Source organism: Heterodontus francisci, chromosome 24, assembly GCF_036365525.1.
Source record: "Heterodontus francisci isolate sHetFra1 chromosome 24, sHetFra1.hap1, whole genome shotgun sequence".
Lineage (NCBI taxonomy): Eukaryota > Metazoa > Chordata > Chondrichthyes > Heterodontiformes > Heterodontidae > Heterodontus > Heterodontus francisci.
The window spans coordinates 66,023,294-66,047,373 of NC_090394.1; the positions used below are offsets into that span (position 1 = coordinate 66,023,294).

The 24,080-nt window shown below is 43.3% G+C and overlaps 1 protein-coding gene across 2 annotated transcripts in view; it reads left to right on the forward strand.

The window, feature by feature from the left end:
• Positions 1 to 1,347: 1,347 nt before the first annotated feature.
• The window catches only part of septin12 (septin 12), a 414,646-nt gene continuing 391,913 nt past the window's right edge, over positions 1,348 to 24,080 (forward strand). For both annotated transcript variants that reach the window (XM_068056451.1, XM_068056452.1), the window contains exon 1: positions 1,348 to 1,402. In XM_068056451.1, coding sequence (XP_067912552.1) covers positions 1,348 to 1,402 — 55 coding nt within the window. The remainder of the gene's footprint in view (positions 1,403 to 24,080) is intronic.

Genomic DNA, 24,080 nt, shown 5'->3' on the forward strand with positions numbered 1-24,080 from the left:
TGTATTTTGTTTATCTCTGCTCTCCCCCTCCCCTCCTCTGCCCCCCTCTCTGCCCCCGCCCCCCCTCCTCTGCCCCGTGCCCCCCTCCTCTGCCCCTGCCCCCTCCTCTACCCCCGCCCCCCCTCCTCTGCCCCTGCCCTCCTCCTCTGCCCCTCTCCTCTGCCTCCCTGTGCCCCCTCTCCTCTGCCTCCCCTCTGCCCTCCTCCTCTGTCCCCCTCTCTGCCCCCGCCCCCTCCTCTGCCCCTCTCTGCTCCCTCTCCTCTGCCCCTTCCGCCACCCTCTTCCGCCTCCTCTGCCTCCCCTCTCTGCCCCCCTCCTCCTCTGCCCCCTGCCTCTGCCCCCCGCCCCCCGCCCCCCTTCCACCTCCTCTGACCCCCCTCCGCCCCCTCCTATGCTTCCCCTCTGCTGCCCCCCCCTCCTCTGCCCCCCCCTCTCCTACCCCTCCCCCCTCCTCTGCCCCCCTTCTGCCCCCTCCTCTGCTACCCCTCCCCCTCCTCTGCTTCCCTCCCCTGCTCCCCCTCCCCCTCCTCTGCTCCTCTCCCCTCCTTTGCTCCCCTCCTCTGCTACCCCTCCTCTGCTCCCCCTCTTCCCCTCTTCTTCCCACCTCCCCCCTCTGCCCCTCCCCGTCCTCTGCTCCCCTCCCCCCCCTCACCCACCCCCGCTCCTCCCCCTCTCCCCCCTCTCCCCCAAGAAAGTATGGACTAAGCAGTAAAGTTGGATGATTTTCAATACATTTGATACATCGTGCAGTCCAGTTACTAATATTATTTGGAGTATTTAAAGACCAGCAACCTTTCTCCCTTCTGTACTACAATAGTTACTGTGGGTGGAAGAATTTATATGATTTTTAAAAAAAATACTGCTTGCTTCTGATCTGTGATCTGAAGGTGTTTCCCCCAACTGTTCAACTTCTGAAGTCTCATTTAGGTCATGTGCTTTAAAGTTGGAGGCCCACTCCCCCACTCCCCCCCCCCCCTCCCGAGAAAACCTTTACAACTGGAGGTAGCTGAGGCAGGAATATGATCCAGCCAATCTGCTAATGGGGCTGGGCTCTAACCCATCTGTGTAGGGAGGGCCAGACCATTTGCTTTGCGTGTTTTTGCTGGGAGCTGTGCCTTGCTTGCAGCTGAAAGCATTTGGCATATGTGGAGTCTTAGGAGGCATCCAAACAATTGTGCTCTGCTTCCAGATAGAGAGAGAGAAAACCTTTGGGTCTACAAGGAAACAACTGATCTGCTCAACAGTTTGCAAACTTTAGATTTGCTCTTGCCCACCCAGTTTCTGTGCAGTTTCTTAACTTTGCCTGGAACTTTTCTGACAACTCTTTTGCTGTGGATAACGTGCAGGATGTCGGAGCTCTCTGTGAATGACCATTTAGAGGGGATTCTGTCAGATTTTGAAGGTCTGTATTACAATTTGGAACACTGTGTCTGTGCCTACATGGTGATCTAACACTGAGCTTTTAAAACTAATTCTTTTCCTACTTGTACTCCTTAATTAACTCACAGCAAAAAAAATTGCAAGTAATATGGAATACTATCAGGAATTGAAGCCTTTGCTCCTTTGTATTTAAAATACTAGAGCAAAGAACATAACATGAGGGGAAATTGCTCATTTTCTTTCATTGCATTTTCTAATCTTCCACGTTACTGAACCAATTAGTGTCAGGTTTATCTTTGCCTGGAGTGCTGGAATGTTTTCAGGGGGAGATGTGACTCAGGGGTGAGCAGGTAGAGAGGTGTAATTTGATGCTAACTAAACACTCCCCGTTACATGGAAGGCAGATTTCTGCATCTCTTTCTAACTCCTTTCCACTCGTACAACCAAGCTCTCAAGCTTGCATGGCTTCCATTCACCAGCTCTTGCTGCACATGATGGCATAAAATACTGTTTGATTTCAGTTTTCTAACGCTTCTCAACTCTAAAACTTTGTGGTTTGGCCTTTAATACTGAGTTTCACATTAAGCTATGGGACTGTGGATCACTGTTCTCGGTTAGCTTTGATCCTGAAAAGTTCTGTGACAATTACAGACTTTCAAAGGAATGGGGCAATCCTATAGCCTTGACCACAGACATGCAAACAAAGTCAGGGATAGTATTACTACTTCCCTTCAAGTTGTTTATTGTCGTAAAATCTTCAGCTAAGTAATATGCAGCAGAACATTCCAGTGCGGTGCGCAGTGCTGTGTCTGCTGAGTCTAACTCCCTGGTCACAGGTGGATCTCTCTTGTCTGTCATTTTAGAAAGTGTGTATGATGTGTTGAATTCATGTTATTTCTTCTATACACTCTCTGGGATACAAAAGAGACCATCACTTTTGCGCTTGTTTAAATACGAGAGAAATTTGATATTGGCCACGTTACCAACGTGGTACATTCAGCTGCTGATGTGAGGTTGTGTGTGACATGTGAATTTTCTGCTTATTTGGCTCTTGTATCTAGCACAGGTATGTAATAATTTATGTGGTCTGCAGACATTTAAAGTTGCCCCTGGGTATGTTCCCTAGTTCCAATTTCGCATTATCTTTCAGACAGTTCATAGTGTTTAATGTTCTGATCAACCCTTGACAAACCAATCTGAAATAAGCACAGGGAATATGGTTATTTTTAAGCAGTATCTAAAAATGCATGACCACTGAGGTTTTGCTAGAAGTCTTTGAACATATTCTGCATTTAGCAAGACTTGAAGCTGGTAGGATTAGTCCTATGCATAGCAAAGTGGTGGTGTCTGATATTTTTAAGACTATTTCCCACTCTCCTGCATTGAGGAGAATGCATGGAGGCAAACAACCACATTAAGGATACTTGTGTTGGATGGGGGCAGAGACTTGTGAGGTATTGACAACATCTCACTCCTGTCTGTCCATCTCCAGTGAGGTGTGGACAACCCTTGCTCATGAACTTTGACCCAGGCAGGAGGATTGGTCAGAAGTCAAGTATGAGAAATGGTCATTCGGCCCGTGGCGTTACCTACATTACAGAAACGACCATACTTCAAAAGTTTTGGGAAGTCCTGTGGTCATGAAAGTTGCTCTATAAATACTAGTCTTTCTTTTTGGATACTCATCTATTTTGTACATGCTGTCCGTCAGAATCACTGGATTGTGAATAACCACAAGCTTCTTATTTCTCTTTACTTTCCGGGTAGATTGTTCCAAACACTTCTCAGTCTTCTGAGCAAGATTTTTCCTGGTGTCTATTCTAAAATTACTATTCACCAATTTTTCCATTTATACTTTTCAGTCCTAATTTCTTGAAATAATGCAACTCTAACTTCTCTCAATCATTTTGTGTTTTTTATACTTTGACGAGGCTCCCCCTTCACTGAAGTTTACATTTGCCAGTTATTAGGTACGAATGACTAAGCATGAATGCTAAATAATGGACCTTTCCATAAATGCCTTGTGTTTTAAATAAATCTAGAAAGAATAGCATCGTTTTTTTTTGATAGTGCAAAAATGTACTGAAGGAGTAAAACTGGTCTATCGACATAACTAGTTCTGCTGTATTAGGCTAATTTAAAACCACTGGAGTGCACAGAGCTCATCTGCTGACAGAGAGTAAATGCACCATATAGAGTGCTACAGAACACAAGGCTCCAGGTTTGAGCCCTGGTCCATAGTGAATCAATTGAACTCAGTTTGGATAACAGCTTGAGCACTTTTCCTTTACATCAGTTTCCCTTCATTATTGCTCTTTAGTGCCTCCTGCTGAACATTGTATCCCTACACAACAACACATTAAAATCAGACTCTGATGTGATGCCCTCCACAGCTGAATAGCCAACTAACATTCCAACTTGGTTGGTGTTGGGGGGCTTGCTCACACCTTTGACTTGTACCCCAGTGCCTTCAGAAGGGGAAGGCAGACGGTGAATGAAATGGACATCAGTTATTGCAAGCAATTTCACACTACTGTAATGGCTGATGTGAAAATTAATGCAAGTTGTTGAGCGAACAGCTCTTAAGCCATATGCGTTTTAAATAGATAAAAGCAAAATACTGCAGATGCTGGAAATCTGAAATAAAAACAAGAAAGTGCTGGAAATACTCAGCAGGTCTGGCAACATCTGTGGAGGGAGAAGCAGAGTTAACGTTTCAGGTCAGTGACCCTTCATCAGAACACTGAGTTCTGAAGAAGGGTCACTGACCTGAAACGTTAACTCTGCTTCTCCCTCCACAGATGTTGCCAGACCTGCTGAGTATTTCCAGCATTTCTTGTTTTTATTTGCTTTTAAAATAGGTTACTTTGACTGAAAATTAAAACTATGCATTAATATATTTGCTTCCCATCTTTTGGGATGAGGCACTAAATTGAGGCCTCGTCTGCACCTCTTAGGTGGATGTTAAAGGTCCCATGGCGCTATTTTCAAGATCACCACCTGAACAATATTTATCACTCAATCACTATCACTTTTTTGATTATCTTGATACTATCACATTGCTGTTTGTGGGAGCTTGCTGTGCACAAATTGGCTGCTGTGTTTCCTGCATTACAACAGTGACTACACTTCAATAGGTTCTTTATTGGCTCTAAAGTGCTTTGAGGCATTCTAGATCGTGAGCGACACCATATAAATGCAAGCCTATTTTCCATAAAGCAGCTGTTTACTGATAAACCCAGCAAAATCCTGGCAGATTGTACAAACTGTTATATTGCTGTAATATCTATGTAGCAGAACAGGTAGATAACTTTTATTGATGTACTGTACGGGGTGGAAGGGTAAAAAGTACATTCAATGTAAAATACTCCTTCCCCCAAGGTGCATTCCATTATTCCTTATTTTAAATAATGCAGAAGACTTCGCTAATCAGCCATACTTCTAATGGTGTTTGCTTGAAGAGTGGTGAGATTGCAATACAGACATGTCTGATGTTCCATTATATCAGAGACATGTCCCTGATTTTAACCCTGTGCTTTATTCAGTGCTGTTTGTCAGAGGAAGTGAATGGGTTTTGAATGAGTTAAAATCTCACCCACATGTGTGTGAGATCAGCTTTTCAATAGACAAGGAGTTCACTCTCGGTAAAGACAATTCAAATAAAACTGTTTACTTGTAAGTTATAGCAGAGGACAAAGAACCCTTGGCAGCTGAAAAGCTGATCTACCCTGATTTGGAATGAATAGAGTCGGACATTTAACTCCTTCCTCACCCTATAACGGGCAACTTTATTGGACTGAACCAATTTAGGATTATCATGAACTGCTTTTTTCAAAGAAAGTATCATTGGTTGTAAACTAATTATGCAGATCAATACAAAAGACAGTTTGAAAAATCTAGTCTAACCATGAATATCTTTTCCAGATGACCTTATCCCCGTTCAGTTATCTGAGTGTTTATTGTACAGAGTTTTCATTTTGTTGTGTAACGATTAGGGTAATTTACGAGTAATTTGAGGCCCTGCTTAGAGAAAATTACTGCTCCCTGAATCATTTCTTTGTATTAAAACCTCCAGAGGAAAATTGTGGAAGAAACTGTTGTTTGTTCCTGTTATCTATGACAATTTAAATCTCCATTTAGCTATAAAATACTTCAGTGCTGTTTGTCAGAGGAGTGAAGACTTTCCATGACTTATAAAAGATAGAAGTTGATGCTTCAGTCAGGAAATCACTACTTGAAGATTCTTCTTTAAAGAAAAAATATAAATATTACTTAACTGAAGTAAGGTAATCTTTATTGATTTAGGAGTCTTGGTTGTACATGCATAAAGATTACAGCAGTTTGTAACTTGTTGGATATGTTTCTTCAGACTGAAAGAGCTGCAATCTGCATCATTTCTCTGTCATGTGCCCTCCTTTGTTTATCCTTTGCAGTTTTCCAAGTCAGTATCAACAGTCATCAGAATCCCCCATGATTTAACATTTTTCAAACTTCCCTGATCTGCAAAAACATTGTCTTTCCTTCGCTCCTGTACCAGGATTCTGCAGTAACTAACAGCAAATCCTCTTTGTCTCTTTCGCTAGACTTTACTCCACATGGTCTTTACTACCTTAGCTAATGTAAGTTGGCTTACGTACTGTTAAAAACATTTAATTTGTGATTCATTTTCATCAGATTGCAATATTTGAATTAGTATTTACCACTGAGCACTTCTTTGAAACTAAAGAGGTGCGGACTGCTTTGCAGATAGTTCAAAAAGGGTTTTTGGTCTGTCACATTTTACCAGTCGTTCTATTCCTGTGCTGTAAACATTTAAGTGTCGGATAGTGTGAACTGAAGAGTATGAAGCTTTTGCAGACTGCTCTGGATAGACAGCTTGCTCGTTGCACTTCTCCATCTAGTGGACAAGATGAGAATTGATGAAACTGACCGAGATATGAGCTGGCACTTCTAGCATTGTGACTAGAGAAGACATTAGGACATAGGAACAGGAGTAGGCCATTTTGCCCCTCAAGCCTGTTCCACCATTCAGTGAGATCATTGATGATCTTCAAACTAACTCCATATACCTGTCTTTGCCTATGACTATGCTCCCTGGTCCTAGACTCCCCAACCAGCGGAAATAGTTTCTGGCTATCCAAAAGAAAAAAACGAAAGACTAGCATTTATATAGAGTCTTTCATGACCAGCAGACATCCCCTGCTCTTCTTCAAAACAGTGCCACATGATCGTTTACATCCACTTGAGAGAGAAGCTGGAGTCTTGGTATAATGTTTGGGACGAATATTAAGGGTTATAGAACCGAGACAGGTGGATGGAGTTAAGATACAGATCAGCCATGATCTCATTAAATGGCAGAACAGGCTTGAGGGGCTGAATAACCTGCTCCTGTTCATGCATTCCTAACCTACCAATATTTATGTTGCTTCAGCTCCTGGCACATTTCAAGGTGATAAAAAATGTGCCTAGCTGTTGTGTTTGATTAAAGCTTCCCTACTGAGAGACCATAACGTAAACAGGCTGTAAAACCCTTAACAGCCCACATGCCTGGAGTGAGTTTCCTTGCTGGCCTCAAATTTAGAATTTTTTTGACAGGAGTTAAACATTAAACCCACTTCTTTTTCTGTCTGTCATCGGCTGGTGCTGGGAGTATTATTAGTGCTAAAGATATTTTATACCAGGGATTATATATAGACTGCAGCATTCAAGGACGGCTTGGGCTTAGTCCTCCTGAGAGAAAGGACTTGCACTGTTTCTGAGCTAGCTTTTGGGTTCCCGTTTAAATGAAGAGTAATATCGATGGTGTTTACTCACCTGCTGATTGGTTTTGCTTTTTAAATGTTTTATGTTTTAACAAATGTTTGTATTTACAGGGGTGCTCTGTGGGATCCTGATTATCTCCATTTGCTGGAGCATAGGCTGTGGCTAAAACACACTACCTTGGTAGCAGGGAAGAAATAAAACTGGCAGCTGGCCTGGGAACTGCCTGGGGTGAGAATACAAACACCTAGGATGCTGAATGGATGCATTGCAAGGAATCCCATTCCACGAGATCACCTCAGTCTGTGTCTATATCTTGTCACCACCCTTTAAATCTCAGTTCCTATTGTGGAATACAAGAACATTGAGCACACAATTATGTATTTAATGGTTTAAGAAGAGATTTCTTCCTTACATCCAAATAAGTCCCTTTTATGTCTCTCATATTAAGTTTCTTTGATAGTCATACAAAGTTTAAAGGGAAATCTGAAATAGGAGCAAATTGATTCCTGCACAGTATATTGCTGGAAAATCATATTTGTGTCTCCTGTATCCTTGGTCTATCTGTAATTTATTATTGACTAGTTTTGAATAGTTTTCAATGTGTTGGTGTACACATAAATATTCAGTGCTGATGTATTTGGAGTTTTGCTCCCACCAACTCCATGTTGTAACTTTCCTGAAAGGAGGCAGTGCTGGTGAATGACAATGGGACAGAAGTGGTGATCTCATTGAAGCATACAAAATTCTTACAGGGCTCGACAGGGTAGATGCAGGAAGGATGTTTCCCCTGGCTGGGGATCCAGACCCAGGGGACACAGTCTCAGAATAAGAAGTAGGCCATTTAGGACTGAGATGAGCAGGAATTTCTTCACTCAGAGGGTGGTGAATTCTCTACCCCAGAGAGCTGTGGAGGCTCAGTCATAGAGTATATTCAAGACAGAGATTGATAGATTTCTAGATATTAAAGATATCAGGGGATATGGGGATAGTGCGGGAAAATGGCATTGAGGTAGAAGATCAGCCATGATCTAGTTGAATGGCACAGCAGGCTCGAGGGGCTGAATGGCCTACTCCTGCTCCTATGTTCCTATGAAGCAGGCAGCAGTGTTGTGCTCACAGATAAGCAATGGAGGTTATTAGTTAGGGAGGTGCTGCTGAAGAAGCCTTGGTGACTTTTTTCGTTGTGTCCTGTAGATAGAACAGGCTGCAGCCACAGTATGCTGATGGTGGAGAGATTTGCCAACTAGGTTTGCCTCTGCAGTCTGCTCGTTTTTATCATGATGGGAATTCCAACTTTACAAAAAATTCTGAAGAAGGGATATTCACCTGAAACGTTAACTCTTTCTCTCTCCATGGATGCTGCCAGAACTGCTGAATATTTCTGTCATTTTCTGTTTTTCCAGCATCTACAGTATTTTGCATTTGTTTTACAAAAAGTGTTTGTTCCAAATGATCCAGGCACTGGTTTTCACAGAAATTAGATTCAATTACAGAATATCCTCCACAGAACATGAGTAACGATCCCAGAATCCCAAGTAACAAAAGTGAAATTTGGGTTATCCAATTACTAGAAATAAGTGGTCCCTAATTCTGCTTTGACATTCTTCATATTCCTATTTGGCTATGTATCATTTCAGTATTCTGGCACGATTATAACTATTGTGTATGGATTCAAAGTTCTACATATAAGGTCTGCAAAAGAGAATTCACTTATTTTTTCATATTTTAAAATTGCATAGCGTTACCTGTTCCAGAAGGACCATATTTGGTCCTGCATGATAAATAATTGGCTGCGTGACTGCTTTTGAAATCAATCCAACATTTTAAGGATGATGGATTTTTAATTGGAATTAATCTCTTCTCACAGTAAATTAAGTTGAAAAATACTAATGGTTTGGCTTCTGATCGAAATTTAGCTCCTTTTAAAGTTAAGTAACATATCCGTTGATTAAACATTCAACATCCCCCTGGAAAACAGACCAAAATTTTAGCTTCATTCCTGTGAATGGATAAGCTTTGTTTTCAGCAGTAGATGATCATATTTAACTTCACAAAATTATAAGTTCTTTAACCTTTCTGGACTCAATCCTCCTTGTGTCCATTTGTTTACAATATTAAACCTGGGTGGATTAGTTCATAACTCACTAACTTAATACGATCAACTCTGACCTCGTATCGAGTCAGCCTGAAGATTTTATCCTAAGGCAGGATATTTTAAGTATTTCAATAAGTAGCATAATGTTGAATTGGCAAGGAGAAGTAATTATTACTTATGGAGTGTATATGTATTTAAATAAACTGACTTTTGTTTTCTTTTGCAACATCTTGTAAAGCAGAATTGCAGCTATTACACTTACTAAAAAGCTGGCTGCACAAACATTATTTCAAAAGGAATAACAAATTGCATTTATATAATACCGTTCATGGCCCCAGCGCCTCTCAAAGTACTTTGCAGCCAATGAAGTACTCTTGCAGTCACTGTTTTAATGTAGGAAAGACGACAGTCAATTTGCACACACAAAGCTCCCACAAACAGCAATGTGATTATGACCAGATAACCTGTTTTTGTGATATTGATTGAGGGATAAATATTGGCCAATACACCAGAGATAACTCCCCTGCTTTCTGCAAAAATAGTGCCATAGGATAGATGGGGCCTTAGTTTGATGGCTCATCTGGAAGACAACACTTCCAACAACACAGCACACCCTCAGTACTAGAGTATCAACGTAGATTTTCATGCTGAAATGCTGGAGTAGGATTTGAACCCACAACCTTCTAACTCAGAGGCAAGAATGGTACCAACTGAGCCATGGCTGATTTTTGTTCATAAAGCAGTAGTAACCTAAAAGGAAATGGAATTAAGAGCAACTTATGGCTTCAAATTGATTTAACACTTCAGTCAAATCTTCCATTAGTTGGTGCTAAGTTGTGAGGTTTCTATGATCCATCAGATTCCAACATTGCAATCTATTTTCACTTTCAATTCATTAAATCACTTCTTGAATAAAATATTCAGAGGGTGTCAGATACACTGATCATTGAAAGGCTGGGTAGAAATTTGTCTTGGGCGGTTGGGTAAAACAGGTGGGGTCGGATTGGACGCTTGATGTTTAATTCCACTGACTGCAATGCAACTGAATGTCACGTGCAGCTTATAGTGGGCGGCCGATCAGATTACTGTCTGTTCTGCACCATCTGTATTTCAACCTCTGTGTCTATCACAAGCATTTTTAAAACTGTAGGAAGCTGCTGTCAATCTATAAACTGTTTACACTATTTTTGAAGAGGTTTTTCTAAGAACAGAAAAAAAATTAAGGGTTAGTTTTGTGTGGGACTTTTTCAGTAACTGAGTGTATAAGTCCAGTCTCATGATTGAACATTTGTCTGTCAGTGAGCAATTGCTTGTCACCTCAGTAACTGAAAAGCTCCTTCATGATCTTGAACCTTCCTGGTTTGATTTGATAGTTTCTTTCATCGCTGGTGCAGTTGCTTTTGAAAACAGTGAGCGCTGCAGGGAACCTTTAAGACAGCTGTCTTCATTTTGAGCCTTACCTCTAAAAGCTGAGGAAATGTTTGTTGAATTTCCAGAAAAATTAAACGTAATGAAGTCTTTGATCGATTTCACAGCAAACCTGGTTATGTGCTCCTTTCAAAATGTTTGTTTTCCTTAAAATTAAGATGGCGCTCGCTCTTCATTAGATTTGCCTTTATTGCTTACTAATCAATAACGTGTGAGTTTATCCTGAATTTTTATTCTGATTTTGCATAATTAAAAAGTAAAAACTAAAAAAACTAAGTTTTAATTACATCTTATGTGTTCAAGTTTATTGAACCATATGATTGGTGAGGAATGATCAAGATGAGAGATTACAGGAATATTATTTTTCCTTATGCACTGGTGAATTTGTGGAATAGACTCCCAGCCAATGCTTTGTTGATTAACGCCTTTAAAAAATATTTTCGCAAGAACAAGATTCAGGATAAAACTGAAGAGTGGATCCATGTGGCTAAATACTCCATTAAACCTGGGTCTCGTACTCCTCAGAGCATGACTGAGGAATGATCAGTGCTACAAGGATGGATTGTAAGATGGGATTAATACCCTGGAATTTGGCTTGGCTACCCTTTGGGAGTATGGGAGACATTTCCTGAATCTTTACATTACTGGATGTTCACCTGGGTTGGTTGAGTCCACAGTGGGGTAAATTGTAAATGGTCTGTGGGGAGGGTGTGACCTTGACATTAAAATTGGTCTTTCCTCATTCCATGCATCATTTACCTTTATATTAAAGTATCTGGGTTGAGCAAAGCTTTTTTTAAAAAAAAGATTCAATTAGCATGATACGAAGTTGGCAATGTGTAATTGGAAAGTGTTTTAAAGCCCAGCCAAACAGTGACATATGTCATGTGGCTGTTTTTTTTCCTCCTCTGTTTAAAAACAGTGTGCCTTTAAAACCAAGGGGCACAGTGTGCCCACAGCTGCACCTGTTTCCTAGGCAATAGCAGGAGAGCGAGGAGGTCACATGGTGTATTGTAAAGACTGGCTATAACCAGTTTGAACTGGAGATCAGTGAAGCATGCTCTATACTGAAGGAAGAATTCTGTCTGTCTTAGCAGAAAAACTACATTTATCTTCAGGCTCTGTATTGCCTAAGGAGAGAAAAACCCTGGAAAAGAACATTTGTATTGTTGGAGGTAGTAAATTCCTTTTTTTTTCTTCCATACTCTAAGAAGTCTCTGCTTCAGGAGTGACTCTCTGTTATCTGTTTGTGTTTGCTGGAATTCTCTGTAAAGTTTCTACTGAAAGACTACCAATTTCAAAATCCAAATAGACCTGTTGCTATACTCCTTGTTGAAAGAATTGTGTGATGCCTGCTGCAACCGAAGTGCTTTGAGTGCCTATCCCTTAAAGACTGTTCGTCAAACTTGCCTGGAGACTTTGAGTGGTATCTAATTATCCTATTCTGGGACACCTCACCAAACGGGAACGTATATCACCAGGACTTACAAACTAGTTACTTATCCATTCCGAAGAAACATCATTTTTAAAACCATTAACCGTTGGTTTTTGAATGTATATGTGTGTGTGTATTAGGGTTAAGAGAAATAAGAAGTTATAAAGTCTTTTAAGCATAGGTTTATCTCAATAGTGTTTAAGATTTAGTTTATTATTAAGTAGTTAATTTGTTGTTGTTTAAAGATACCTGGTTCTGTTTTATTCTGGGGGGATAATAAAGTGATAATTTGGCTAATTTCCAATGGGTGGGAAAACTTTAATAATATGCTATGACCTGTGGAGTAATGGGACTGAATTGACAGTGCATTACTCCTGCCTCGGTGGTAACACATAGGATAATGGTGCATTCAGGCAGTGATGCTAAAGGTGGTGTGTAAACAGGGTTGACAGCAGCTTGAAACAATGCACAGACCTGGTTGTCTAACCACAGTTTAATAGCCTCAAATCTGTAAATCTCCGCAGTTTGGGTCCAAATGGGTGAATTTTTTTATCAGTCTTGGGACATGGGCATCGCTGGCATGGCCCTAACTGCTCTTGAGAAGGTGGTGGTGAGCAGCCGCCTTGTACCACTGCAGTCCATGTGGAGTAAGTACACCAATAGTGCTATTAGGGAGGGTATTCCAGAATTTTGACACAGCAACAATGAAGGAACGGTGACATATTTCCAAGTCAGGTTGGTGTGTGACTTGGAGGGGAACTTGCAGATGGTGGGGTTCCCATGCAACTGCTGCCCTTATTCTTCTAGGTGGTCGAGGTTGTGGGTTTGGTAGGTGCTGTCGAAGGAGGCTTGGCAAGTTGATTAAAAGCAAAATACTGTGGAGGCTGGAAATCTGAAATGAAAACAAGAATTGCTGGAAATACTCAGCAGGTCTGGCAGCATCTGTGGAGAGAGAAGCAGAGTTAACGTTTCAGGTCAGTGACCCTTCTCCAGAACTGGCAAATATTAGAAATGTACAAGGTTATTAGCAAGTAAAGCGGGGGTGGGGCAAGAGATAGCAGAGGAGGTGTAGATAGGACAAGGTCACAGAAAAATAAAATAAACACAAAAAAATATATTTTTTAAAGGAAAAAGAAAAAAATAACTAAAAATGAAAGTAAAATGGGGGGCCCGATCATGCTCTGAAATTATTGAACTCAATGTTCAGTCCGGCAGGTTGTAGTGTGCCTAATCGGTAAATGAGATGCTGTTCCTCGAGCTTGCGTTGATGTTCATTGGAACACTGCAGCAATTCCAGGACAGAGATGTGAGCATGAGAGCAGGAGGGAGTGTTGAAATGGCCAGCAACCGGAAGCTCAGGGTCCTGCTTGCGGACTGAGCAGAGGTATTCCGCAAAGCGTCACCCAGTTTGCGTTATAGAGGAGACCACATTGTGAGCAGCAAATACAGTATACTACATTGAAAGAAGTACAAGTAAATCGCTGCTTCACTTGAAAGGAGTGTTTGGGGCCTTGGATAGTGAGGAGAGAGGAGGTAAATGGGCAGGTATTACACCTCCTGCGATTGCAGGGGAAGGTGCCATGGGAAGGGGACGAGGTGGTAGGAGTAATGGAGGAGTGGACCAGGGTGTCACGGAGGGAACAATCCCTTCGGAAATTTTTTTTTGTGTTTATGTAATTTTATTTCATCTTAGTTTGTTCAGTTTGCTTACCTACTGTTTTTTTTTTCATGTTTGTACTTGCAGCTGTTCAATTTTCAGTCTGTTAACACCCTATCTGTACTAATGCTTTGTCTTTCAACACACCATTAACATATTGTTTGCCTTTGCTCCACGACCTTCTGGTCAGCTATTCTGTGACCTTGGCCTAGCTACACCTTCTCCTTTGTTATGTCTTGCCCCACCCCCACTTTACTTGCTAATAACCTTTTACATTTCTAACCTTTGCCAATTCTGAAGAAGGGTCACTGACCTGAAATGTTAACTCTGCTTCTCTCTCCAGAGAGATGCTGCCAGACCTGCTGAGTATTTCCAGTATTTTTTGTTTTTATTGGCAAGTTGATTCATTGACTCTTGTAGATGATACACACTGGCGGAAGGAGTGAATGTTTAAGGTGGTGGATGGGGTGACAATCAAGTGGGCTGCTTTGTCCTGGATGATGTCGACCTTCTTGGAGCTGCTGTCATCGAGACAAGTGGAGAGTATTCCATCACAGTCCTGACTTGTACCTTGTAGATGGTGGACAGGCTTTGGGGAGTCAGGAAGTGTGATTCATCACAGAATACCCAGCCTCTGACTTGCTCTTGTAGCCACAGTATTTATGTGGCTGCTCCAGTTCAGTTAGATTCTCTCTTATTGGAGAAAGTCATTCATGCCACACAAGTGCCAGGCAATATTATTTGCCACTTATCAGTCCAAGCCTGAATGTTGTCCAGGTCTTGTTGCATGTAGACATGAACTGCTTCATTATCTGAGGAGTTACAACTAGAATTGAACATTGTGCGATCATCAGCGAACATCCCCACTTCTGACCTTATGATTGAAGGAAGGTCATTGGTGAAGCAGCTGAAGATGGTTGGGCCTAGGACATTAACCTAAGGAACTCCTGCAGTAATGTCTTGGAGCTGAGATGATTGACCTGCAACAACCACAACCGTCTTCTTTTGTGCTCAGTATGATTCCAACCAGCAGAGAGTTTTCCCCCTGATTCCCATTGACTGCAGTTTTGCTAGGGCTCCTTGATGCCATACTCAGTCAAATTCTGCCTTGATGTCAGGATTATCTAAACCTATCTCTGGAATTCAGTTCTTTTGTCCATTTTTGGATGAGGTTTGGCAATGTTGAGAAGAATATATTTTTAAACACCAAAATTAATTCACCAATTGATTCCCTCTTTGAGGCACAGTTTAAAAATGGCTTGTTAACATTAATTATACTGTTTTTGCTTGCATCTGGCCTGATCATAATCACCAAAGTAATCCCCACAATCTGCAGGTTTTAACTGATAACCTGGTTTTAATTGCCTCTCTACCTAACTTTCCTCCTTTTAAGACATTCCATAAGTCCTAGCTGTTTGGCCAAACCTTTGCCCATCTGCTTTAATATCTCCTTATGTGGGTCAGTGTCAAATCTGGCTTTATAACACTCTTGTGAAGCACCTTTGGATGTTTCATTCAGTTGAAAGCACTATATAAATACAAGTGCTTGTTGTTGTTTTGTTCTTGCTTGGAGTTGATTTGTGTGACTGGAGCCTCCTAAACTCAAACAATTTCAGAGCTGTCTGTCTCTCTGTCTGTCTCTCTGTCCGGATTTTTACCGCCACCCGCCCCCCCATGAAAGGGCTGGTGGTGGGGGAGGGGACGTAAAATTGAGTGGGAGGCGGTGGGAGGGGGGAGGTCCGTTCCCAACACATTCCCACCCCCACTGCAGTTTTACATGGGACAGCGGCGAGAAATGGACCACCTGCCCCAGGCCAATCAGGGCCCTTAAGTGACCAATTAACTGCCAGTTAGGGCCTCCTCCCACCACTGCAGGTATTTTACCCACAGCGAGCGAACGGCAAAGACCCCAAAAACACTTCCAGGTAAAACCTGGCGCCCTTCTTGTAGGCTGGGGAGGGGGGGGGGGCCTCCTGATCAGGCACCTTGTGCCCCACGGAGGGCTGCCCCCGAAGCTCCAAATGCCTCCACCGCACAACACTCCACACCCCTCCCCCGCCGATTGTCCCCGGCGAGTTCCCAAAAACTTACCTTCGTTCCGGGGCCGTCCTTAACCTCACTCACGATGGCTTGGGTGTATTCTCAGCAGTGGCCACTGCTTCTGGTGGTGCTGCTGGGACTAAGACCTGCTGGCCCGCTGATTGGCTGGCAGCTCCATTAGGTGGGACTTCCTGCCTCAAGGAGGTGGAAGTCCCGCCCAGGGCCAATTAAGGGCCCGGCGAGCGTAAAATCCTGGCGTGGCTCCCCAGACCCAATGGCGGCGGGCTCGGCCCCAACTTTTCAGCTAGTGGGCGGGACCTCATGCCCAATGTAAAATTCCGGCCCACAAGTCTGACCATAGCAAAATGACCTGGGCCTTCCTTTGTTTCCAGGTGTTAAAAATTGCAACTCAAATCTGAATTTTAAAGCCACTGGCTCCCTGTTTACAATCAGAGAGTCTGGGAGAGAGAAACCCATTGTCCTTTAGGTGTTGCAATGCTGTGCCCTGCTTTCAAAAGGTTCTTTGATCTAGCTTCCTTGTTCTCATGGTAACCAAGAACCCTAGCTAGTCTCTGGGCAGACTTTGCATGAGGTCAGATGTTTCCTCTGAGTGTCCGTTTTACACTCCATTAAAGATCATAGTTTTTAGAACATAACCATACTACAAAGTAAAGACCTGCTGGGCTCTGCAAATGAGACCCGACCCGAGCCCGACAGAACCCCATCCAACCTCAAGCCTGACCTGGCCCGAGTAATTCCATTTTTTCCTGCACCCGACCTGACCATCAGTTAACCTACCTTCTGTTTTTCACTTTGTTCCTTACCTGCACAAGCTTAAAATAAATCTTAACAAAACCACCTTTAAAGTCCAAAAAGTAAATTAACATTAGAGTCACTTACCTGAGGTGGTGATAGAGGATGTCTGATCCAGCCCGACTCGAGCCCAAATGCCGGACCTGGAAGTGCGACCCGACCCGATCTGACCCGAACCTGACACGTCGTCAGGTCCCATTGGGTTCGGGTCGGGTGGCAGGCCTTTACTACAAAGTCCAGCGTTCATAACACTAATCATTGCATTTGCATGCTGTATTCTGTAGCAAATCAAAGTGGCATCAGATATTCAAATAAATTATTGTCAATGTGCCGTGCTCATGAAAAGTGCTGATTATATCTTTTTCATATTGAAAAAAACGTTCAAATCAAGTTGATGTTGCTTAAAAATTTACAGGGCAAGAGCAGGGGGGGGAGTGGGATGAATTGGACAGTTCCACCAAGGAGCTGGCACAAGCACAATGGGCTGAATGGCCTCCTGTGTGTATCATTCTATGATTTTATGAAATGGACACTAATCACTCCTCCAATGCCTACTGAGTAAAGGCAAGAGCAGTGTAGCACTAAGCCGTACAGGCTTCAGTTTCAGTAACCTGTTGGCTGAGATAGCCAATGCCCAGTGGTGCAAATATTGGGTTGCTACAATTGGTCTCAGCGCTCCTGGCAGGAGAGCATTGACTAGAGTGCCTACTCCTGATTTGTTATTCAGTATCCCCTGCTGTAGAGGCTGTATATGTGGAAATTGGGTGTGACTGGGTGGTTGCAATGCCTTGCATAGTCAAATAGCTTGAAACGCTGTCAAGACTTGCTCATGTAAAATGCAGGGCTGCATGTGCATCTGCAATCCAGCAAGAATTAGAAGGGCAGGAGTGAAAAAGTTGGCGTAAGAAACACATTGCTCTAATGGCAATGTTAAGAATATGTCAAAGAAAGATTGGGTATTAAATTCCTTTTATTTCTGAAGTTGTAATGATCCATTGGCACAACTAATTACTTAGTGCCCATTGCCGATGAGTGGCCGGGTGTGGATTTAAGCATGTAACTCAAGCTAACTGTTTCTATCAGCCTGACTGGAGGAAAGGAGGGAAGAGAAACTTGGGGATCAAGTGCATCTGAGACCAAACCCATGAATTTGCTTTGTGTTCTGGGCTTGTGACTGACAGCCTGTGAGATAACCTGTGTTCCATATGAGAGTGTATTTATTACAAAACACCTGGCCTCTTAGTTGATGAAAAACATCATTTTTTCATCATCTCAGTACATTAAATAATTTGTACAAAAATTGAAATGTTCTTGATCAAAGAGTGTGCAACCTTTTTTTAAAAGTGACCCATATACTTAACCATTTTGTGCAGGATACCAACATTTGAGGCAATATTAGTCTTGAATTCACCTGGAGATTCTATTAAAGTTTCGTTATGTCAGTTAGTTTAGATAGCATGGCACCCTAATTACCCAAATGCCATCCTCATTTGAGGAAAGGGCTAATATGCATCTGACAGCCTACAAAAAAAAACTTGGATTGGCTTGTCTGTGACTAGGAATATAACCATAAAGGCCCCGAAGCAATGGATCTAGGTATTCTACTCCTCAGATAAAATGAGCTACAATCTCTTAAGATTGAATAAAGTGAAGCAGACAAAGGAGCATTACTTTTCAGAGATATCATGGTTTGCGCTAACCTCAAAAAATATCTAAGGTTTAGTATATTTTTAACTGACAGGTGAATGACTTGTTAAAACAGATCACTTGTTCATACATCTTGGCTTGTTACCTGATTGTCATGTGATGCTAAATGGACTAGAACTCCCAACTATCAATCTCCTTGTATGCTAACATGCTGAAACCCTTGTTGCATCAACATGCGAAGTTTGATGGATTGCTCAGTAAGCTTCACCAATGAGTAGCTGAGCCACACAGGCCAGGCGGGTTTCAGGTCTGATTCTCAGTCTGTGTGGAGTTAGCTGAACTCGGCTAGGGAAGCAAAAACAACAGTGTAGTCTCCCATTAGAAAGGGCGAGAGATCAGCCAGGATTCTGCTGCTGCAGGTGGGCTGCATCAGGCCCTGATGTGATACCTTCTATGATGGAATAACTTGGCAATACTCAATGTTGGGGCTGAGCCCCATGAATAATCGCCATTTTCCACTGACCCATACAAGAGGATCGAAGTCATGCTTCAGCTCCACAAAAGCCCTAGCTAAAGCACACTGAGGAATGTGAACGGTTCTGGGCACCACATGTTAGGAAGGACATGCTAGTCTTGGAGGCAATTTAGCATAAATTTACAAGATTGATAGCTGGATTCAAAAAGGGTTAAGCTACATGGAGAGATTAAACAAACTAGGGTTGTATTCCCTGGAATTTAGAAGGTTAAAGTTTTTTTTAAATTCATTCTTGGGATGTGAACATCACTGGCAAAGCCAGCATTTATTGCCCATCTCTAACTGCCCTTAAGAAGATGGCGGTGAGCCGCCTTCTTGAATCACTTTCAAGATATTAAGGGAAGCAGATAGGGTATTTCTGTTAGTTGAGGAATCTAAAATTAGAGGGCGTAATCTAAAATCTAAGATGGCTCCTGGGCTGCAAGCTCCCTAGGAAGCTCCCTTGCTGTTCAACTCTATCCATGGCCATCTGCTCCCATTCTTAGTGTTTCCTCCCCCAACCTACCCTCTTAAACTGTTTAAACTCCCCTGGCTCTTTAATCAGTTCATTTTAGCCCTAACTACAAGCTAACAGCTAGTTTATGTTACCTGGGCCCACTGCCCTCCCCCAGCCATACCTGCACTTTGTTTTCTCAATGAAATTGAACGTAATCCGGACGAAACTGCAAAGTACAGCTGGTGATACTTTGATCTCCGATCCTGCTGTCTACACCGTCTAGAGTGTTCGCGGCCACGGCATGCAGTAAGTCCATTGCAGAGAAGAAGGAGCAGCGGGACCCTAGGGAAATAAGTCTATCACAGAGGGGAAGCCCCGAAAGTGCAAAAAGCCATGAATGGCTCCTCGGCCGCAACTTCAAAGCGCCCGCGGGAGATGGCTCGGAGAGCATCTGCAGCGCACTGTCGGCAATGCTGGTACCGGCGCCCGAGGATGTCGTTCACCTCCCGAAGGACGCGGATGAGATTTCCAGGCGTCGATGGTGGCAACTGAGGGAATGGCTTATTACTTGCATCCCCTTTCCCCCCTTCCCCTTCCACCCCCCCTTCCCCTTCCCAGCTCCACTCTCTCAGCTCACCAAACCCCCCCGCACACCCCTTCCCCCTCACAACCCCTTCCCACCCCCCCATCGCACCATCTTCCCCCTGCACCCCCTTCCCCTGCACCCCCCTACCCCCTTACAGCTCCCTTCCCAGCTCCCCCTCGCACCCCCTTCCCTCCACCCCTCCCCCTCGCACCCCCTCCTCCCACCGGCATCCTCCTACACCTGTGTAGGGGCCCTAACAACCCCACTGCCTTGTGGGCGTCTCGGGAGAGACCAAGGCTAAGGGAGTAAACCCTAACAGAAAATCCGGAGCGGAACCCCGTAGGCGGTCATGTGTCACCTTTTGCATGTTTCCGGCAGTTCCTGCAGCCATACCGGTGCCAAACGTCGTGCTCTGCACTCCTTTGGACCCCACCAGAAAGGCTGAGAGGGAGGGTTTTGACGCTTGGGCAATTCTCAGCCTCCATACATTTGCCCAGGCATGCGCCATGGAGAGGTCACTCCATCGTCACCTCACAGCGACTGAAACAACACGGAAGGCAGCAGTTATGGGTTATAAGTCCAGCTATTGGCCTTTATAGCCACTCCAGGCGCTGCTCCACACACCACTGACCACCTCCAGGCGCTTACCCATTGTCTCTCGAGATAAGGAGGCCAAAGATGAGATGAAGATGAATCTAAAAATTAGAGTCATACCTTTCAGGAGTGAAATTAGGAAACAATTCTTCACGCAGAGGGTAGTAGTTACCTGGAACACTCTTCCACGAACAACAGTTGATGGTAGAGTAATATTTAATTTTAAAACTCAGGTAGATGGATAGATTTTTGTCAGCCAAAGGTACTAAGAGACAAATGTGGGTATATGAGGAGTTAGGTCACACATCAACCATGATCTTATTGAATGGTGGAGCAGGCTCGAGGGGCTAAATGGCCTTGTCTGGTTCCTATCTCTCTGTCCTATGGTTAAATACCTCAGCAACAAGTTAATGTGTTTAGAAAAGGTGAGAAGGTGATGGAATTTAAATTATGCAACATTGTCTTGAATAAATATTTTGTGATTACTTAGTTCATAGCTCAAAAGCAGGGCTCTGGGTGTAACTTATGGAAAAGACATAAGAACATAAGAAATAGGAGCAGGAGTAGACCATTCTGTTGCTCAAGTCTGCTCCATTATTCAGTAAGATTATGGCTGATCTTCCACCTCAGCTGCACCTTCCCGCACTATCCCCATATCCCTTGATTCCCTTAGTATTCAAAAATCTATCAATCTGTAACTTGAATATACTCAATGATTGATCATTTACTGCTCTCTGGGGTAGAGAATTCCAAAGATATGCAATCCTTTGAAGAAATTTCTCCTCATCTCAGTCCTAAATGTACAATTCGTGATTCTGACCTCTAGTTCTTAACTCTCCAGCCAAGGGAAGCATCCTCTTTGCATCTACCGTGTCAAGCCCCTCAAGGATCTTGCATGTTTCAATGAGGTCAACTCACGGGATCCTGAAGCCCGCAGGGAATATCCTGCCCATGGTATTTTCTGTTAATTTCACATGATGCAAATCTATTAAAAAATAGTTAGAGGAGAGACTGATAATTATGTTAGTAAATATATAGGAGAAAAATGTAACTTCTTGGTTAAAAGTATCAGCAAGAGCAGGAGCACACTGGCTGGAGGTGGGAGTCCAACTCAACGTAGTTTTGGGCCTGTGGCATTTCCTCTTCCAGAGGACACAAAGAAAGCATTGATGGAGGTGAAGCTCTACGATGGGCAGAAACTCTCTTTCTTTCACCAAGAGGAAACTCTCGGGGAAGGGAGAGGTCCCCACGGAAGCTCCGAAGAATGAATGATAGGCACAGATTCACAGTTAAGAAAGAATAACAGCATCAGTGTTGCATTAATTACATTCACACTAAAACTAGAGCTGAGCTTTGCTTAATTGTTCATGATTATTACTTCAACTCTACACATAGTGCTTGTCGCCAGTATATTTGCTCCAGAAAGAGTTATCTTAGCTATGGAGAATTGTGGATGGAAGTTAAATGGGTGCCTTTATGAGTGAAGCCTACCCCATTCCACTGGTGCTGTAGCTGGTGCAGTCTAGGCATCAAGGTCACATATGATGTATTAGCTTGTTTTGGCACCATTTAAGATTTGCCTGGATCACATTGAACTTTAACCTTTGAATTGCAGTTGTAAATCTCCTCTTGAGGTTTGTAAAACAGCGTAGACAAATCTTTGTTGTTTTAAAGTGTCTGTAAAACTAATAACAGTGAGTACTCCACAAGTATGAATATCTTAAGTAGGAGTGAAATGCAGAACACAATGTTTATCTATTGTCAGCCCTGAAAATAAGCCAAAATGTTGTATTTACTGATGCTGGGGTTTAATTTTGTTGAATAACCTATTGATTAATGCGCCCTTGTATAAAATTCCTTTGTGAGCTACTTCAATGCGTTTTTTTACTTGTTTCATGGGATATGGGCATCGTTTACAAGGCCAGCATTTATTGCCCATCCCTAATTGCCCTTAAGGTGAGCTGCCTTCTTGAACTGCTGTAGTCCATGTGGTGCAGGTACACCCACAGTGCTGTTAGGGAAGGAGTTCCAGGATTTTGAGCCAGCGACAGTGAAGGAACGGCGATATAGTTCCAAGTCAGGGTGGTGTGTGATTTGGAAGGGAACTTGGAGGTGGTGGTGTTCCCACACGTCTGCTGCCCTTGTTTTTCTAGGTGAAAGAGGTCGCACGTTTGGAAGGTGCTGTCTAAGGGGGTGTGGTGAGTTGCTGCAGTGCATCTTGTAGATGGTACATATTGCTGCCACTGTGCATTGGTGATGGAGGGAATGCATGGTTAAGGTGGTGGATGGGGTGCCGATCAACTGGGCTGCTTTGTCCTGGATGGTGTCACGCTTCCTGAGTTTGTTTGGAGCTGCACCCATCCAGGAAAGTGGAGAGTATTCCATCACACCCTTGCCTTGTAGATGGTGGACAGGTTTTAGGGAGTTGGGAGGTGGATTACCTGCTGTAGAATTCACAGCCTCTGGCCTGCTCTTGTGTCCACAATATTTATGTAGCTGGTCCAGCTCAGTTTCTGGTCCATGGTAACACTCAGGATGTTGATAGTGGGGGATTCATTGATGGTACTGCCATTGAATGTCAAGGGGAGATGGTTAGATTCTCTCTAATTAGAGATGGTCAATGCCTGGCACTTGTGTGGTGTGAATGTTACTTGCCACTTATCTGCCCAAGCTTGAATGTTGTCCAGGTCTTGCTGCATGTGGACACAGGCTGCTTCAGTATCTGAAGAGTTGCAAATGGTACTGATCATCATACAATCATCAGTGAACATCCCCACTTCAACCATAAGATGGAGGGAAGACCATTGGTGAAGCAGCTGAAGATGGTTGGGCCTAGGACACTACCCTGAAGAAATCCTGCAGCGATGTCCTGGGACTGAGATGATTGGCCTCCAACACCCACAACCATCTTCCTTTGTGCCAGGTATGAGTCTAACCAGTGGAGAGTTTTCCCCTTGATTCCCATAGACTTCACTTTGGCTAGGGCTCCTTGGTGCCATACTCGGTCAAATGCTGTCTTGATGTCAAGGGCAGTCACACTCACCTCACCTCTTGAGTTCTGCTCTTTTGTTCATGTTTGGACTGAGGGTGTAATGAGGCCAGGACCAGAGTTGCCCTGGCAGAACCCAAACTGAGCGTCACTGAGCAGGTTGTTGCTGGCTGTTTTAAGTGGCGCTTGATAGCACTGTTGACGACACCTTCCATCACTTTGCTGATGATCGAGAGTAGACTGATGGGTCAGTAATTGGTTGGATAAGATTTGTCATGCTTTTTGTGGACAGGACATTCCTGGGCAATTTTCCACATTGCCAGGTAGATGCCAGTGTTGTAGCGGTACTGGAACAGCTTGGCAAGGGGCGCAGCTAGTTCTGCAGCACAAGTCTTCAGTATTACAGCTGGGATATTGTCAGAATCCATAGCCTTTGCAGTATCCAGTGTCTTCAGCCATGTCTTGATATCACATGGAATGAATCGAATTGGCTGAAGAATTAGAATTAGAATTAGAATTAGAACATTACAGCGCAGTACAGGCCCTTCGGCCCTCGATGTTGCGCCGACCATCTGACCTACACTATTCCATTTTCATCCATATGTCTATCCAATGACCACTTAAATGCCCTTAAAGTTGGCGAGTCTACTATTGTTGCAGGCAGGGCGTTCCACGCCCCTAC